This window comes from Manis pentadactyla, chromosome 4 (assembly GCF_030020395.1).
Source record: "Manis pentadactyla isolate mManPen7 chromosome 4, mManPen7.hap1, whole genome shotgun sequence".
Classification (NCBI taxonomy): domain Eukaryota; kingdom Metazoa; phylum Chordata; class Mammalia; order Pholidota; family Manidae; genus Manis; species Manis pentadactyla.
This window is the reverse complement of record NC_080022.1, coordinates 190,505,876-190,524,880: the sequence shown is the minus strand read 5'-3', so window position 1 is coordinate 190,524,880 and position 19,005 is coordinate 190,505,876. Positions and strand designations below refer to the sequence as shown.

Genomic DNA, 19,005 nt, shown 5'->3' with positions numbered 1-19,005 from the left:
TCCGTACAGTGGGGAGGGGGGCCCCAGGCCCATGGCAGCCGCAGGTCAGTGGACTCGGCTACCGCTGCTCTTGAAGAAGGTATCTTCCTTACCCTTAGCACTCAGTTCTGAAGTCTTTTCTCACGTGGAGGAAAGGGCTTGTGTGGGAGAAGCCTGCCTCATCACCCACACGTGAGGCCACCCAGTCGGCGCCCGTTCGACTCGCACTGCTGTGGCATCGCAGCTGTTCTCGAAGCTCCAGCTCTCCTGAGCACGTCGTGTTTCTAAGGGACACATGCCCCAGACAGCTGTGAGCTTCCCAAGTATTTTTTCTTCATATAGTTTTCATTTTAAGGCTTCATTTTAAGGGGAGTGATCTGGGCATTTGTCCAGCTGCGCCTCCAGAGCCAAGGAGAGCGTGCTGGAACGGCGGACTTGGGGCCAGGAGACAGACTCCAGACCTCGCAAGCGTCCAGGCGGTTCTTTTGTGGCCAGGCCGAACGGGCGGCCTCCACCTGAGACGGTGTCCCCACTTGACGGGTGGGTCAGAGTGCTGGTGCTGAGAACTGCTTGGTGCCGTGCGTGGGGCCCCCACGAACACACAATGGAACCGAGTCTGGGGACCCTAATGGTGCTCTCACTATGTTTCCTTTGCAAAATCCAGTCTGACAGTTTCTGCCTTTGATTGCACTATTGAATTTAGTCACATCTGTTATTTTATGCCATGTGGGTTCTTTTGCCATTTTATGTCAGTTAGGCTGTTTTGCTATTTACTTTCTGTCTCACGTGATTTTTGTTCCTGTTCTGACTTTACTGCCTCATTTTACTGGACAGACATTTTCTAGTTTATAATCATTGACTTTTAACTCTTCTGACTTATTTTCTTAGTGCTGCTCTGGGAGTTTTCGTCGGCGTCTGTTCCGCTGAATCGTCTGGTTGTCTGTGTGCGGGTGTGTGTGAGCACTTCTGCATGGAGTTAACTGAGGCCTTGCATGAAAGTCCGTTCCCCAGGGATCTTCTGCCTCTCAGGTCTCTGGAGAAACATGTCCTGGGTTGTGGTGGTGTCCGAGGTCGGGCTCTGCCCCGCGTACTCCTGACTGGCGGCTGCGGCCTGAGCTGAAAGGCCCTGGGGGGTGAGGTCCCCCCGCCCCGGGTCCAGAGCAGACGCTTGCTCTGATTTCCAGCCCCGGCGGCCGAGCAGGCCTGTCAGGACCAGGGTCAGAATGTCAGGATGTTTCCTGTAGATCAGGGCGGCTGGGGGGCAGAAGTGGCTTGCTTCCTGTCCAGGCTCAGGCGACCTCACAGACTTGCCCAGTACTATTATCCTGTTAACTGTTGTTGCTTTTATGACTCATAAACTCACACAGCTCTCCTAGTTGATCAGAGCAGGACTGTTTGCCATTAGCTGGCCGATCCCTTCTAAAAGTGGGCTTTGGGGACATTTTGATCTGGGTTTGGACCCTGCTGTGATTTGCACGCCGATTTGCTTATTTGCTTCTCCTCAGTAACTCAGAGTTTGGGGGGAAAATGGAAAAAATGTTTCTTTTAAACCCAAAATTCCTTGACTGGATTAGCTTTTTTCTACACAATATTTCTACATTCAGAAGGAAACTGTTTCATTCTGAATTAATGTTACTTGTATAATGCATCAAAATTCTTTTCCCTGAGCTGCCAAGAATGTTTCTTGACTTGTTATCTTCATGCACGTCGAGCCAGTCTGGGAACCTCACACAGTGCACCCTTGGGCAGACACTGGGCAGTCTGAACGTGCCCTCCGGCCGTCAGGATACTCCATCTCCGAGTGCACAGGGCGGGCTAAGGGCCGGGGCACAGTCCCCTTCCTGTTGCATGCATAAGCCTTACCTGCCTGCCAGGCCCCACCTTTGCATCTGAAGTGCCAGCTGACATCTGGGAGAGCTCACCCTGGCCTTTGGCACTGCAGAGCCCCTGCCCCTGGCCGGAGTGAGCCCCTCCACGGGAGGCATGTGTGGGACAGGCCTCCACTGGAAGGCAGGGCAGATCTGGGCTATGCAGAGACCCGTCTGCTCTGGTACTCAAATGCACTTTGCTTTTTGTGTGTAATAAAGACTTTTTCATTCAGCAAATTTTCCCTCTTTAAAAACAGTGAGGGGAGAGCTTAGAGCTTACTTGTGACCCAGGGCCACCATGTGCTGTGAGGTGGCTGGGGGGCTGCTCTGCCGTCTACTGGGCGGCAGGTCCCCACCTTTGGCTATCTCAGCTCCGTGGTTGTGGCTGTTAAATGTCCTCGGTCTCCTTGTACCTGGAGATGTTGACTCTTGGCCTGGAGATGATCCTGGTAGAGGTGATGGTAAATTGTTTTAGGATGTCTTCAAGAGCTAAGACTTTCTGGGCCATTTGGCTTCTAGCACAAATCCTCCAGCTGGGAACGGGTCTCAGCGAATCCTGTGTTTGTGTTTACACCCTTACGTGTAATCGCCACGAGACCTTGGTGAATTCGTATCCTTCCCAAGCCTTGTTTCTTTGGCCACAGAGTGGAGATATTAGCTGCTCTGTCTCCAGCTATAGACAATTAGCTACGTACCAGAAAAAGAGAGAGAGAGAGAGTGTGTGTGTGTGTGTGTGTGTGTGTGTAAATGGTGAAGGCAATCAAAATAAGATTCAGTCTTGGGCAGATCTTCTTATGCTCCACAGATGTGTTTGAGGGCCAGCCAGACGCCGTGAGTGGGCGGCCCGGCTCTGGAAAGGCTGCAGTGTCCCGTGCTCAGTGTGTCGGGGGGGCCTTGGCGCCCTGAGTACGTGTGGGATGAGGTCAGACTTGCAGCGTGGATCTTTGGTGCTGACCCAGGCTTGGGGGTAGCGGGGCTGAAACTGCTCAGTGGTGCACCCCGTTCTCCAGGCTGCGTGCTCAGGAGCCTTCCGTGGGGTCTCACAGGTGGTCGCGCCCTGGCTTGAGACCACCCCAGCCTGTGGCTTCCATTAGCCCCTCAGCTTTCTTTCTGAAATGCAGCCGTATGCTGGCCTTTCCCCCTTCCCACCTAAAAACCCCACACAGGTCAAAGACTGGTTTCGGGAGTCTTTGACTGCAGACTTCCGCATGAGGCCGCTGGGCAGAGGAGCTGCTCTGCCGGTTTGACCAGCCGACCTTCCCTTGAGGGAAATCCCCTGTCATCCTCTGCCACTGGCCTTATGGCCCAACCACTCAGAGCCATCCTTTGCGCATCCCGGAGCTTCCTCCTTGTCGAGATTCCCAGCCAGGGTTGGCCACACACATGATCAAAAGTGTACTCCTGGGCAGAGCCAGGGAGGGACTCGGGCCTGGAAAAGCCACAGAACACGGTCAGCTTTCCCACTGTGCTGCCCTCGTCTCCCCCTCCCCCGTCTGCCCCTCCTTACCCACACCTCCCTCCCCGTCTTCCCCTTCCCACCACCACCCCTGGCCTCCCCTCCCCCTTGCAGAGTTACCACTATTCTGACTGTGGGATCATAATTTTCTTGCTTTTCTTAACAGTTTGCATTAGGTGTATGTTTCTTTTTTTTTTTTTATTTTTTTTATTTTTTTTTTATTTTTTAAATTTTTTAAAATATTTAAAATTTATCTTTATTGTAGTATATAACATGTAATATAATATTTGTCCTTTTAAACATTTCTAAGTGTCCAATTCAGTGGCATTAAGTACATTCACAATGTTGTGCAACCATCACAACTAACCATTTAAGCAAAAATTAAAAAGACAAAATGTTTAATATGACACAAAAACCGCAATCTTTGGTATTTACCCAAATGAGTTAAAAACTTGTACACACAGAAACCTGCATATGGATGTTTATGTCAGGTTTATTTGTAATTGCTAAAACTTGGGAGCCACCAAGATATCCTTCAATAAAATGGTTGAGCAAGCTGTTGTACATCTAGACAATAAAATATTCAGCACTAAAAAGAAATGAGCTGTCAAGCCACGAAAAAACATGGAGGATCCTGAGTACATATTACTAAGTGTAAGCCAATCTAAAAAGTCTACATATGGTAATTCCAATTATATGACATTCTGGAAAAGGCAAAACTACAGAGACAGTATAAAATCAGTAGTTACCAGGCATTGGGGGAGAAGGTATGATTTGGTGGAGCACAGAGATTTTTAGGGCAGTGGAATCCTCGGTATGATACTCTAATAGTGGATACATGTTATTAAACTTTGTCCAAACACAGAACTTACACCACCAAGAGTAAATCCTAATGTAAACTATGGACTTATGGTGAGGATGATGTATCACTGCAGGTTCATCAATTGTAGCAAATGTTCCTATGGTGCACAATGATGATTTTGGAGGAGGCTCTGTGTGGGGTGGGTAGGATATAGATGGTGACTCTGTCTGTATTTTCTTCTCAGTGTTGCTGTGAACCCAAAACTGTTCTAAGAAATCAAGTCTACTAGATACATTTTACTTGAAAATGTTATATGTTTGGCATTGAGAACATAAATAGTGACACAACACTTAATAATTTCCATGTTTACCAAAGGAAAAAAATGTTTGTTATTCAGGCAAAAGGCAGGTATGTTATGTACATTAAGTAAAATACACAGATACAGGAAAACATCTGACGGGATAGACACCAAAGAGTCAACACTAATTTTTTATATATAGGATTTTATGTAAGATTATGGCTATGTTAAAAAATTTTAAATTAACAAATCTCTTACATGAAAACATGAATAAAAGCAAAAAGATCATATAGTTGTTACACTCAGTTACTTTTTCATCTTGTTAGTCTGCAAGCTCTTTGAAGACAGGAGCAATAACTTGCATATCTTTATGTTTCTGCATTAGGGACATGCATATTTTTACCCTGGATAGGACTTCACAGTTCCCCAGTGTTCTCACATACAATGGAGAGGGAAGATGGTCAGAGTGTGCTAAATGGAGACCAGCCCCTCCTGAATATATGTCCATATCCTAATCCTCAGAACCTGTCAATATTACTTTATATGGTAAAAAAAAAAAACAAACCAGTGAGTTTATTTAGTCAGCAAAAATGTGATTGTTAAGTTACAGATTTTGAGATAAGAGGTTGTGAGGACGGAGGCAGAGACTGGAGTGATGGGGCCGCAAGCCCAGGAATGCTGAGGCAGCCACCAGGAGCTGGAAGAGGCTAGGAATGGATTCTCCCCTGGAGCATCAGAGGGCAGGTGGCCTGTTGGATTTTGGACTTCTGTCCTTCAGAACTCTGAGAAAATACATTTCTGTTGTTTTCACCTGCCACATTTGTGGTGATTAGTTATGAGAGCCTCAGGCAAGTTGAATGGAAACTAATGGAAATAGGAATTTCCATTTGCCAATAGCAACTCTCAGGCACAACTCTGTGCTTAATAGTATTACAGTTATTAGGTTGCAGAGAAAGAATCCAAACCCAGATCTTTCGCCTCCAAGGGCAGAGCAGTATTCTTTCTATTGCTCAATATTTTCTAGAGACTATTATTCAAATAAGTGGTTAATCCAATCATTCCAATGGAAAAACCTGCCAAAATAATTTTGGGTGGGATTATGAAAATAATTTGATTTTTAAAAACATTTATTTTGATGCTTTTGGCCTTTATATACACTATAAAACATAAATCAAAGAAAAAAATGTGATACCATCTATGATATGCTTCAAAATTCAAGTGACTCAGCTCTACTTCCAATTTTTGTTTTTATTTATTACTGGACTGATTTCCCCTTGACCTTGCTAATTTATTTAAAACTCTGACTTGATTAACTTGACTAAATTTTATCTTTTCTACACTTAATATTCTAAAACTAAAGATAACTTCATTACCTGGAATAAAAGAATATTTTGCTCGAAACCCCAGTCCTTCAAGTTCTTCATCAGAACTAAACTTAATCCACATGAATCTCCCTGTTGATCTAATTAATGGAGGGTTCTTCACACCACAGTAACGGTTTATAAGTGGAGAGAAGCCAAATGGCCCATCTCGAACTTCCAAGTGATCAAACCGACATTCAAATGATGGTTCTATATAATAATGATCATCAAAGGTCAACTCTATTCTTTGACGTGGAGCAGCTTCCAAAATGTAGATACACTCCTTATTTGGTGGGTATGAGTCAGGATAATTTGGTGATGCAAAATGACCTCCATTGCTGGTTCGAACCCAAATTCCACACTGGGTTGCAGGAATGTGCTTGATTCCAATATTTTGTCCATCTTGGGTCTTTTGGGCCACAGCAATCCCTTCCACTACAAGTATTGTTATTAACAACACTTTGAGGACCGAGCAGAGCTGCTCCAGGGCCATGTTCCCAGCGGCCCAGAGCTTCGCGAAGGGCCGAGGCGGCGGCCAGGCGGAGACAGAGGCGACGGAGGCTCGGTGTGGCTCTCAGGGCCTGGCGCGGCGGCAGTCCCGCTGCGTCCCCATCACCGGCCCCCAGGCTGCCCGCCCGCGCGCGGGGCAGGGCTCAGGTCCTGCGGCTCCCCATGCCCCAGCCCCGCGGCGGGCTCCCGCGAGGCCTGAGCCCCCCGACGGGCGCCGCCTCCCGCTCCGCGGCGCTCGTTCCCATCGACCGCCCCGCGGCCGAGGAGCGCAGACGCGTGGGCCCCGCTGAAGTGGCGGCGCGGGGAGCCCCGGCTCATTTAAGCCCGGAGCGCGAGCGCCGCGTGTCGGCCGCGCAGCCGCGCGCTGGGTCCGCCCTCCGTCCCCCTATATGTTTCTTAAATAGCACACGCGCTTTGGCTTGACTCTGAGCGCCAGGTAGACAGATGACGCTGAGTGTTCCGCCTGTGCTCTCTCAGGACTGTGCCTGCGATCTCATGCGCCGCTGGGATGGCACTTTGCTGCGGTGAGCCGTTTGCTGTCTGGTGCCTGTGGATGCGGGTCCCTGATTTGTAGGAAGCTGTCGCGACCATCTCTGGTGCAGATGTGCACAGCTTTTCCATGCAGTGGGGGTTCCAGGCCCAGGGCTGTGCCTTCCCTTTGCCACCCCACACGTGCTCCCTGCCGGCTGATAGGCTCGTGGGGGTCCCGCCGGTGGCCGATCTGTCTGTCTCTGTTTGCCAGACTTGCACGTATGAGTTTCATGTGTGCTCTTTGCTGCAGGACGACGTGATGATGCCTCAGAGGGTGAGGCTGCAACACGAAGCTGCTGTTCGCTGCCCGGCGAGTGTAAGTACTGGTGCCCCTTTTGATAAAATTACTGTCACAGCTTTTAAATTAAGATTTTCCTTGGGGAAAGAAGAGGCAGTTTGTGGTGAGGCCGTACCTTCAGAGAACCACTTGTGGTGGTGTATGACTCTGAAACCCCAGGGTCTTTCCCTTTGGAGGAAAGATGCCCTTTTTTGGGGTAAGACAGCCCCCCTCGCGCCCCTCACTCTGGGTTTTGCCTACCGCCACCAGGGTGCTGTGTCCATGCCATGTACCCACACTGAAGCTCCTCCGGTGCCACGTGCGCACAGGCCCTGGGGTCTCATTCTAGGCATCAGGTGGGGCCTGGGACTGCATTTCTCACAGGCTCCAGGGTGCCGTGGCCCCGCACCGTGTTTCAGGACCAGCCTGGCTGCTGGGCCTTCGTGAAGGAGGGGGCCTGTCGCTGGGACGCGTGTGGGCTCACAGAGCGGAGCCTCAGCAGCAAGAGCAAACACTCAGAAACACACTTCCTTGAGAGGCCATTTCTCAGGGAGTTTCAGTGATTTCTGTTCATTCAAGATGAATTCTTTGTGTCATGGTAGCCCTTTATTTTGGAGTCCTGAGCCTAGCCCACTGTCTAAGAAATGTAGCACACGCTCTCAGCAGCTACGGTATTTCATGTCCACACGTGAACCCTCTGTCAGGGTTTCTGTGGATTCTCCCTGAGTAGGCGATGTTTTAGTCCGGAGCCGAGTGCTGAGGGCTCTTGCTGCCTGAATTGTTCTTGCTCTTCTATTGCATAAATGTGAGCATGTCCTTGAAGCACGCCTATAAGAGCATAAAAAATGGCACCTTAGCTACATCCTGAGAGGCTGCTGTCTACAACCCTGCAGGCTGCAAGATTCCAGAGGGCGGGGCATGTGGGAGGTTTGGAAGTGCCATGTCCCACACGGTCAGCAGGGAGTGCCCTGGGATTTGGGTGGCAGGGTCTGATGCCACTGACCCCCCAGACTAGTGGACTCCTGGGGGCTGGACCCCCACTAGCTCAGCATCCCATTCTGGGGCTGGAAGGGCAGCCGTGGTGGCAGCTAGACCAGCCTCTGGAGGGGCCACAGCCTCCCCTCCTCTGCAGCGGCTGCCTGTGTGTCCAGGGCCCTCTGCTCCTCCCAGCTCGCCATCCAGGCCAGAGTCTGTGTGTGTCCTGGCCCCTGACCACTCACCCTACAGCCTGGTGCAGGGAGTCGGGTCACCCCCGCTGGGCCCCAGCAGCAGCCCCTTCTCCATGGACACTAGCACCCAAGGCTGGCCCACCTGCCCACAGGTCCTAGCACCCTCAGGTCATGGGCACGAGCCACAGATAGGTCAGAGCAACGGGCAGGTGACTGGGAGCTGGCTCCCGGCTCCACCCTCATCTCCACCAGGTGCCCTGCTGGTCTGGTGTTACTGGCTCTTGGAGGGCAAGGTGACCACCAGGTGTCCACGGTCAGGCCACCTTGAATGGATCCTTCAGTGGCTGCAGGGCAGACCCCTTTTCCGGGCCCCTCTGCCAGCTGCCAAGCACATCTCCAGGGAAGCGTGAACAGGACCCCAGGTGTCCAGGGACTGGCCCCATCGTGAGCCCCTCACTTCGTCTGCAGGTGGTCCCACGCTCAGAGTGTGGGCCTTGCCTGGTGCAGTGGGTCGTCCATCAAGATGGGCCCCAGGGAGACCCTGAGAGAGCAGGAAGGTGCCCAAGGCCCGACACTCGCTGACATGCGTTTGAGTGGGAGCTTCCATCTGTGACCATCCCCCTGGTCCCTCTGGTCTCTGCAGGGGTACGAGGACCAGCACCCCTGCAGCCTTCCGTCCCCAAGACGTCCCCGGGGTGGTGGTGCACGTGGTCTGCTCTCACCGCTGGATGGGAGGAGCATCAGCAGCTCTCACATGCCTTCCCAGCGTGTGCCTTCCCCACACTGAGCTGCACGGCTCAGGACCAATGTGAGGGCTCTGCCCAGCCCTGACCAGTCCCTTCTGATTATTGTCCAGGAACCAGGAGGTGGTCTGTGGGGGATCTGTGTACCTGTGAACCCACGGTGAGGAAGGCTCAGTTTATTAACCAGCTGTGGACCCTCCTCCAGCGGGGTCACGACGGCAGCTTATGTCCAGCTGCCCTACAAGACTGGGTGTCCCTTCCCTGGCCTTAGATCCTGTGTCCTGGGTGCATTTGCCCTGGCATTATAGGGTGGGCCCTGGGGGTGAGACCACAGTGCCTCCGTTGGCTGCCTGCTGGCCTCTCCCTGGGACACATGCTCTGAGCCATTTCCTCCATCCCTCAGGCCTCCCCAGCTCCCCACTCCTGCAGGGATGCTGGCACCGTGCTGCGTGGAGGGCGCATTCTCTGGCATGCCTCCTTGCCGTGGCCAGCACTGTCCCCTCCCCAGGCGCTGGCCAACTGGCAGGCCCTCTGGTGCTCTGAGGGCCTCTCATCCCTGTCAGGAAGTGTGTGTTACTCTGCGATCCACTTGCTTGCCTGGCAGACGGTTGGGGTGACATTCCCCAGGCACCAGGTCTCAGAGGCAGGACAGGGCGCTCTGTGACCAGCCAGCTTCCGGCAGCCCCGTGTCCTTCTTGCCCCGTGGGCTCTGTGGGAATTCATGTTTCTTCACATGCTGGGACCGAAGCCCACATGACTCCCACCCCCACGTGGCTGGCCTTTGGGACGCACGCCCACGGTGCACTCCAGGGCACACACCTTTGCTCCTCTCCCTGCAGAGGCCAGCGCCCTTTGGTTCACGCTCTTTGTTCTGCCCGTGTCACGTGCACCAGGACGTGTGCCACAGACTGTGCAGGGTCCCGTCTGCCAGTCTGTATCTCAGGTGAGGTCAGTGCTCAGGCGCTCTTGGCCACCAGGAATGGTCTCCAAGGAAGGTGAAGTACATGTGGCAAGAGAAGGGGGTGCAAGAGGGAACCGGCTGGCTGCCCGGAGTTGGGGGGAGCCTCCTGGAGCAGCAGGTCCAGCACAAGGGTGCAGGGCATCGGCCGGGCAGGGTGGGCAGGAAGGCGTGGAGGCCCTTGGCCATCTGTGCCAGCGCCTTCGCTCCCTGGGATGGTCTCCCTGCTACAGCCTGGGGCCTGGATCAGGTCTGCAGACCCCTTCCCAGCAGCGTGCGGGTGAGTGTGTGGATGCGGTCTCCCAGGGGACGCAAGAGTGACCGTGACAGATGGGAGGCCGCACGCATCCTACCCAGCCAGGTCAGAGCGGGATTGAGTACTGGAGAAGGTGGGAGCAGGTGCTGGCAGGAGTGGGGCTGAGAGGCAGGCAGGGCAGGTGTTCAAGGCCTAAGGGGAGTGCTCCTGGGAGGCCGCCTTCCCAGGAGCCACGGGGCCCTGTGCCAGGTTCTGGAGAGTCACAAGCCGGCAGCGTTAGGGACAGCAAGTATGTACAAAGACGTACGTTCATAGCCACTAGTTGCCACAGACTCCAGGAGCTGTTTTTTTTTTTTAATTTTGGTATTACGTGATTTACAATTTAATTTACAATTACGTGAGCAACATTGTGATTACTAGATTCCCCCCCATTGTCAAGTCCCCCCCACATACCCCATTACAGTCACTGTCCACCAGCCTAGTAAGATGCTATAGAGTCACTACTTGTCTTCTGTGTGTTATACAGCCCTCCCCATCCCCCACATTATGTGTGCTAATCGTAATGCCCCCTATTCCCCTTCTCCCTCCCTTCCCACCACCCCCCACCACCCAGTCCCCTTCCCTTTGGCAACGGTTAGTCCATTCTTGGGTCCTGTGATCCTGCTGCTGTTTTGTTCCTTCAGTTTCTCTTTGTTCTTATCCTCCACAGATGAGTGAAATCATTTGGTACTTGTCTTTCTCTGCCTGGCTTATTTCACTGAGCATAATACCCTCTAGCTCCATCCACGTTGTTGCAAATGGTAGGATTTGTTTTCTTCTTATGGCTAAATAACATTCTATTGCGTATATGTACCACCTCTTCTTTATCCATTCATCTACTGATGGACACTTTGGTTGCTTCCATTTCTTGGCTATTGTAAGTAGTGCTGCAATAAACATAGGGGTGCATCTGTCTTTTTCAAACTGGGATCTCCAGGAGCTGCTTTTTAAGAATTTACAGTTATGGACTGTTGAATTTATAACCCTTTCCAGTTGGGAAAGATGTCAGAAAACATGCTCTGACGTGCAGGTTTGGGAAAGTGAACTGCGTCTCCTGGAAGCCACCTGGGTGGCTGTCCAGCCCTGGGCAGCAGGCGTGAGCTTGGCTTTCCAAGACTTCTGTCATCAGGCACCACTGGTTTGCTGCACAGGGGTCACTAAGCTGACTCCAGAGAGGGTCTGCGGGATTCCTCAGGGCATGAGAAGAGAGATTAGATGCACAAATAGTATTTTTTGGTCTGGTTTCTTTGTTGGGAAGAGAGAAAACAATGGAAAAACGTCCTTCTGGATGGATCTGTTCACAGCTTATGTCTACAAGGGAAATGGACCAGGTTTCCAGGAGCTTCTTTCCTTGGCTCAGAGATGTGATGCCATCACACATGGAATGGCAAGAGCTCAGAGGAGGCCACTTTCCAATTTAAATGGGACCCTACTGCACACCACCTGTGTGGACTAGGGACTAGCTCTCCTACTCCTGCGAGTCATGCAGTCTGTGAGACTTAGCCGAGCAGACGCCATCGGGCCCGTGAGGACCTGGCCTTGCGTTTGCACAGCTGGGCTGGTTGCCGGGTGTGAGATGCCAAGTCTTTTGTTCAGTGATTTCTGCCCGCCTGGAAGTGACGCACAGCAGTTCCCAGGCATTTAAAGTGTATTCTGCATGGAAACCGCTAAAGAATTTTGTGACCAGTGTTGACATTTCAGAAAGTAAGATATGTTGTTTTCCATTTCCATACTGAAAAAAATTAAACACAGCTTTCTTCATTTAGGAAATTACTTGGGCAGTTCTCCATACGTGGGTCCAAATGGACATTGATATCAGAGATGCCTGAGGCATTTGAAAGAAATACCAACTGTATCAGTTGGTGTTAAAGCAACCCTGGTTTGCATTTTATAGTTTTATGAAGTTTTTCTTGCTAAGCTAGCCCATTTCACTTGACAGTCAGCTGCCTTTTCAGCACCCTGTGAGGCCGGGGTGCCTGTGCTGTCCTCCTGCATGAAGGGCCACCGGCGAGCACTGCAGACGTCGTGATAGGCCTGTTGCACCGGAAAAAGGCCGGTGTTAGGAAGGTGGTCACTGTGGGGCTGCAGTTTTTAAATCACGACCTACAAAAATCTTAATTTGCAGCTGCTGGTTGGTGGTCATGTCAGTTACATCATGTAGTTCATTTGGAGAGAATGAAATGAATGTTGTGTATCCTTGACCCTGGCCATTCATTTTTTAAGGCTGTTTACAAGAAAACCATTTAATTATGAAGGGAAGGCTCTTGGTGGCAGCGTCCATAAGTTGTGCAGTTGCTTCTCCACTGCAGAACGTTTGGGTGCCTCGTACTGGGTGTCATCAGGCAGCCCCCAGCACAGCATCCATCCATCCAGTTATGGGGCATTTTGGGGTGGAGATTGGCCCCAGCGTGGAGTCGGGCAAGCCAAGCTGTGGCACTCGGCTTGAGCCTGCCACAGGGATCGCCTGGGCACAGAGGTGGGAAGCTGTGGGATGTGATTTTGGGAATGCAGGGACCCCTTATGACAAAGGCAGGTGGAGGAGCCCCACAGGGGAGGCATGTGGCATCTGTCCAGCACATGTTAGCAGCCCTACCCCTTGCAGGCCAATGGCACAACTTCCCTGTGTCCCTGATGTCAGTGAGTCACAAGGGCCAGGAGGGTGGGTGCTGACCTGTGCCAGCAACAAGCTCATGAACATCCTGCCTTTCCAAAGCTGGGTCAGAGTGGCGGCACCCGTCTGGAGCACCAGCTCCCTGGGGTGCCTGCTCACCTCCAGCCTCAGGCAAGGCTGAGGGTTCGGTGAAGTCAGGGCCCCCTCTCTGGGCCTCCCTTTCATCAGGTCCTTGTGAGAATTGAGCAGAGGCTACCTGGAGCACTGCCAGGGTGGTGAGGAGGGGGCAGATCACCAGGAGGGTCTGGGGCACCGGGAAGGAGGCCTCACAGTGGCCTGGCAGGTGGTGCTCTGCCCGGGTGGGAAGAGGGTGTGCTGCGTGGAGAGGGGGCATAGAGAGGACCCCTGCTCCTGGTGGCTGGTTGCAAAGACCCGCCAGCTTCAGAGGCTCCTGTTTCACATCACCGCCCCCGAGCTGCTTCCTTGATGTGGGACCCACGCAGCATGGCCCCAGCTTCCATGAGAGGCATGAGGGCGCAGGTTTGGGGCGGGGCCCAGGCTCTCCCGGTACAAATGGCATAAACCAGCCCGTTGCAGAAGGAGCCGCCACGTGGTCTGGTGGGAAGCGAGGCCCTCGGAGCGGGCTGGGCACTTGGCCCGTCGCCCAGGCGGCTGTTCACGGCACACTGAGCCTGGGGCTCGGGGCCTTGGTGTTTGCGTGAGTCTTCCTCCTGGGGGTACCTTTAAAATAAATGGGATTTCCGCTGCATGACCTTGGTCTGCCTTTCCTTTTTGCTCTCAGATTCTTTTCTGTTCAGCGATCAAATGCAAGCCACTTTTGACAAGACCGGAAAACAGATTCAATAGACAGTTAAAAAAGTACATCTTGGCCAGATCAGGTGTTGGGGAGACCTTCCACCGGGCAGGTGACAATTCAAGAGCTGTTCTAACTCAGATACCTCTAGGATGAGATTTTAGCAGCCAGGCAAGGCTCACAGAACCCCACAAGCAGTACGTGAGAGGGACCCACCCCTGTGGCCCAAGTGCTTCATCTCAATTAGAAAATGGACAAAGGTCACGTGCCCAAGAGGATAACGGGTGAATGAGCCCATGGGAAGAGGCTCAGGGAAGTGCGGGTAGAAACCACACCAGGGTGCCAGCACACACACCCCAGAAAGGCTAAAATAAAGGACGGGGTGCACAGGAGGCGGGCACTCCCAGGACGGGCAGTTAGAAGGGGTCCCCATGCACTAACAGAGTCCCTTCTGGGGTGTGGGGTGCTATCTGGTGAGCGTGGGGGCTGCCCCAGCAGCTGGACGGAGGGAGGGAACCCCCAGGGTGAGCTGTGAGCTACGACTCTTGTTGCTAAAGAGGTTCCTGCTTTCAGAAGCCTGGATGGGAACCGTTTTTGAGCAGTAGGACTGCTGACGACTGCTGCCCGTGGGAGCTTCTGGCGTCCGCTGGAGTCACCATCCGAGAGTGTCTCTAGTAGTAGCTGGGTGTTTGGCCTCGGGCACAGGGCATCTAATTTGGATACGGTAAAGAGGGAGTGACCTGCGGGGCCAGCCCTCTTCCCTCAGTCCAGGAAGTTTTCCTGAACACGTTCCATGTGGGGTCTCAGAGTCTCTGTCTAGACAGGCAGCTTCTCCAGGTGAGATGTGTGTAGAGGCGTGTCCCACGTGGACTCGGTGACTTGCTTGTGTTGAGGTCTGTCTGTTGTCATTTACAGATCATAGGTTGCCGAGTGAGCAGAGAGCCCCCCAGCTCCACGGAACGATACACACGTTGGATCAACCAGCTCGAGCCCCATCAGCTTCTCACCCAGGTATTTCTCGCCCTGTCTGGGAGCTGGCCAAGGCCTCCCTGAGGCAGCAGACCTCGTGCTGAGAGCCAGGGCTTCGTTTGCCCTACAGCCCCTGTGCTGCCTGCCTCCTGGGTGCCAGCCACGTCCCTGGAGAAGGGACAGTGTTTCAGAGGAGCCCAGCCAGGAAGGAGCTGGAGCCACAGGCGGGCACAGAGGGCCTGGGAGTGGGGCGGATGTGCCAGGCCACAGACCACGGTGGACAGAACAAGAGGGCAAAGGTGGGCCGGGGCAGAGCGGAGCCACTGCAGGGGAGGGACCTGGAAACCCCCTGGGGGGGTGGGCGGCCCGGGAGAAGGCCGGAGGGGGTGCTGCTGGTCTGAGGTGCCAGGGCCCCAAGTCCATGGGACATCAAGTGAGTCCTTCACTGGGCAGCCCAGGGACCCGGAGAACAGATCGGTGTGTAATTGGGATGGTAGTGGGGACACAAAGCTGGACAAGCACCCTGTCCTTGCCCACCTGTGAAAGTAGGCTTGTCAGCAGCCCCACAACACCCTGGACAAACCTCCCCAAAACAGGCCCAAGACAGCCAGGGTGGGGCCCGCAGCAGGTGGCTGTTCCATTTGCCAGCCTTGGGCCCTGGCTGCTGGCTGATGGCAGACTCCCGACTCTGCGCCTGCCTGTGGGACAGGCCCTCCTAAGACCCACCCACCCACCAGTGCAGGGCCCAGGTCAGTGAGAGGGAGCGGTGAGCAGCCGCCCCCAGGCCCGGCCAGGAAGTGGCTCCAGGGGGCCCCATCCCCGAGGGGGTAGTGGCAGGAGGGGTCCCATGTCCCAGATCTCCCATGACCCTGCCATGTAATGAAATGCTTCTCTGAACTCTGAATTTTGAAAACTGACCCCTTTGTACAGTGGGAGAATTCTGATGATAATTAGCTTCTGAATTAGAGGTGCCCTGACTGGCATCACGTTCCAGTCGCTGACCCCTGAGCCGGACAAGGGGTCCCCAGAGCGCCCCGCAGTGCCCACAGCTCCTTCCTCAGGTTACCTAAGTCGCCCGCCCCGTCAGCTTGGGGTTGCAGGGGCTGGAGTCGCTGGATTTTGCTCGCGTCATCAGATCTGCATCACCAGCGTTTATTTTCTGAAACGTCCTTCTCACACTCAGAACCATGCTTCAGCCTTTGGGTTCACGTCCCACCTTTTGAGGAGATGAATGTTCCATTAATGCCCAGGTCCGGGGCCTGCAGCCCCACCTCACTGACAGTCTCCCAGGAGCGTCCGGCTGCTCAAGCTGCAAGAGCGCCTGCCCCCCGGGCTGTAGGTGCCTGAGAGACCTGGCGTGGCTGGAGCATTCAGAGCCCAGGGCAGCTCTCCTGCTGTTTCTCTTCTTCCTGCTGGCATTTGGAAATGAGTGGTGGGGTCTGCAACGCCTCCGAGAACAGCTTTGGGTCTGGGACCCCTGCGGTCGTGCTTCTGGCCCTTCCTCTGCGGGCGAGGTTCCAGCCCTTGGGGTTCACTGGGATGTGCCACCACTTTCACGGACATGCATTGTTTTGTTGCCATGTTTTTCTTAACAAAGACTCAGCTGACTCCGCGGAGGGCAGCAAGAGCCTTCGTGTTCCTGACTGGGAGATCAGAATTCCCCTGCAGGGAGAAAACATCCGGCTCCATTGTCACCCAGAGGGCCTTCTGATGTGGGGTGCCAGGGCCCTGGTTCAGGGCCTCTGAAAATGTGCGCCTAGGTCCTGGGTATCGGGTGTTGGCAGCGGCGGTGCCCGTCCTCCTACCCTGTGAGCCCGGCTTCTGCCGTCTTGGATTTTCTGGAGGAGCGTGAGTCCCGTGGAAACGCAGGGGCCGCAGGTGTAATTCAGGTGCAGCAGGTGCATTCGCAGCCAGAAATACAAGTTCTGAGTGGGGGCTAACAGAAAGACTTGACTATTACGTGTCATAGAAGTAATTAGAGTTCTTTTAGTGTTTTTCTTTAGCAAGTTAGGGGAAATAAAAGTCTGAAGTTTCTCAGAGTGACCTGAAAGATGTTTTTTATCTATGCCTTTGTCAGCCGTTGCAGCTGGGAAATGACCGCCCTGCGCCCAGTATGGTGATGGGTCTGCGAGGTCTGCGCCCACAGCGTGAGCTGGTCTTGCTCCCAAGGTGGAGAGTGACATGGTTTGATTTTTAGTGCATCTGCTGAAATATCTGATAAGATGCCCACCACATACATAAAATCATCTCTGCTAATTCCTAATACACCAAAAGGTGGCAGGTTGTTTGTACAAATGGCCAGGGGCACATGCACACTGACAACACGCCTGTTTTAGGCAGTGCTCACTTTGTGCCTTATTGAGGTTGTGTTTCCGGGAGACCCTGGGGAGTTCTGGCAGCTTGAAGGAGCCCCTGGGGGTCTTGGCAGCTTGAAGGAGGGGCTGGGGGCCCTGGCAGCTCCGAGGGGTAGGCTGATCCTTACCAGGCCTGGGCTCCACCTGTACTCCTTCACAGGGGGGGGAAGACAACAGGCTTGGGTGGGAGGTGCCCCCCTCGGCCCGGCCCATCTGGTCCTTACCTCCCGCCTGCCCCTAGCTGCCCTCGCACGCCTCCTCTGGGACCTGTCTCATGGTGTCTTGCCTACTGTGGCTCTGTGACGAATACGTGGAGAGGCTGGACGTCTGGGGTCCCCGTGCTGGTGGGTGGGTTTCTCCTGAGGCCTCTCCTATCCTCACTTGGCCTTTCGTCTGTGTCCACTCCTGGTGCCTCTTCTGCTTCTTGCCGGCAAAACCAGTCCCTTCATTTAATTACCTCCTTAAAGGCCCATCTCCCCCACAACCCTGCTGGGGTTAGCATGGACTTCGGGGGACACCATTCAGTCCATGGCACTTGGACACCCTCCTCAGCTCCTCAGCCCTGGTGGCCCCCCTGTCTGTGCCCCCTGCACACTCTGGGCCTACATGGGCACAGTGCTGTGTGGACAGGCCTGTACCAAAGAGCCACTCTGCAGTCCCCTACAGCCTGTCTCCCGGAGTGCCCCGTGTGTTCTGCAGGGGGGGTCTCATGTATCTTTCATTTACCCCCCGCATCTGAGGAGGTCAGCATGAATGTAAGTTGAAAATTTGCCGCCTGTATATCGGCACTCACTGGCTGCCCAGTGTGCCATGGAGCAAAACAGACCCACAGCGCTGCCAGGTGAATGGCGCACTTTCTAAGTGCTGCGCCCAACCAGGGCCCCCAGGCTGGCAGGATCACAGGACGGACTCAGGGTCTCGAGGGTGCATCCTGTCGTTTCCGACGCAGTGGCTCTGGGCACGGCCCACCACCTGCATTTTTGACGAGTGCCTGATTATTTCTGATGGAACTCTCAGAATGGGATCCTTCTGAGTAGCCGCGGGGCTAGGATCCTGGAGCCTCCACAGAAGACTGCTTCCCCACGGGATTGTAGGGTCGTTCCTACAGAGTCTAACCAATCATGATTTTTTGATTGTGAAATAATTTCAGACTCATGTAAAAGTTGCAAAAGTAGTAGAGTTCCTGTGCCCTCCCCCACATCCCCTCAATAACGTCTTCTAGCCGCAGTACCATCACCAAACAGACCGGCGTGGAGGCAGCCCAGCCAGCCAAGCCACAAACCTCCGGAGTTCATTCACCCATGGGACACAGCAGGGGCATCTTGTCAAGGCACAGGACCGTCCCATCACCCCCAGGAAACTGCCTCCTTATTCTCACTTTCTCCCAGTCCTGCCCCTGGCAGCAACTCACTCCAGTTGTGTCCTTCCAGAGAGTCACATGGTGGAGTCAAGCACACTCAGCATCACGCCCTCACGAGCTACCCACATTGTGCCAGGGTCCTTGTCAGACACTTGCTTTCTGGCCATGGGGTCTGAGTTTCTTCTTGGACACAAGTCCTTTCTGGGAATTGTGATTTGCAAGTATTTTCCCCTAATCTGTACCTTTCTTTTCATCCACTTGGTCTTTCACAGAGCAAAAGTTGTAAATTATGATGAAGTCCAACTAATGGATTTTTTTTTATTAAGGTGTCATTGCTGTACACTGTTTCACACAGCCATCTTTAATCCTCCCCCAACTGATGGATTTTTAAAAACATTGTGCTGTGGATGTCAGCACCTAAGAATGGTTCATCCAAGCCTCGGTCACAGAGATTTTCTCCCAAAACTGATAAGAGTTTTATGCTTTTCAGAGTGACAGTTCAGTTTAGGCAGATTTTGCATGGAGAGTTGATTCAGGCTGAGACTCCTGCTTGCTAGTCAATGTCCACACGTTCCCGCACCTTTCTGTTGAGAATACCGCCCTCCTCCGCAGGGTCACTGCCTCACTTGGCCATGCTTGCGCGCTCTGTT

The 19,005-nt window shown here is 53.4% G+C and overlaps 1 protein-coding gene across 13 annotated transcripts in view; it reads left to right on the top strand.

The window, feature by feature from the left end:
- B3GNTL1 (UDP-GlcNAc:betaGal beta-1,3-N-acetylglucosaminyltransferase like 1) overlaps window positions 1–19,005 on the top strand; it is a 71,905-nt gene that overhangs the window by 12,785 nt on the left and 40,115 nt on the right. For 8 of the 13 annotated variants that reach the window (XR_005029938.2, XR_005029940.2, XM_036910782.2 and 5 more), the window contains exons 5-6: window positions 7,056–7,121; window positions 14,588–14,683. The exons of 1 other annotated variant lie outside the window; for it this stretch is intronic. Coding sequence is in view for 10 of the 12 variants with exons in the window: in XM_036910782.2 (XP_036766677.1) it covers window positions 7,056–7,121; window positions 14,588–14,683 (162 nt within the window). In the remaining 2 variants the exon portion in view is untranslated. Of the gene's footprint in view, window positions 1–7,055; window positions 7,122–14,587; window positions 14,684–14,713; window positions 14,941–19,005 lie in introns of those variants that run through there. 4 more of the 13 variants (XM_057501901.1, XM_036910780.2, XM_036910783.2 and 1 more) reach the window with 3 other exon arrangements.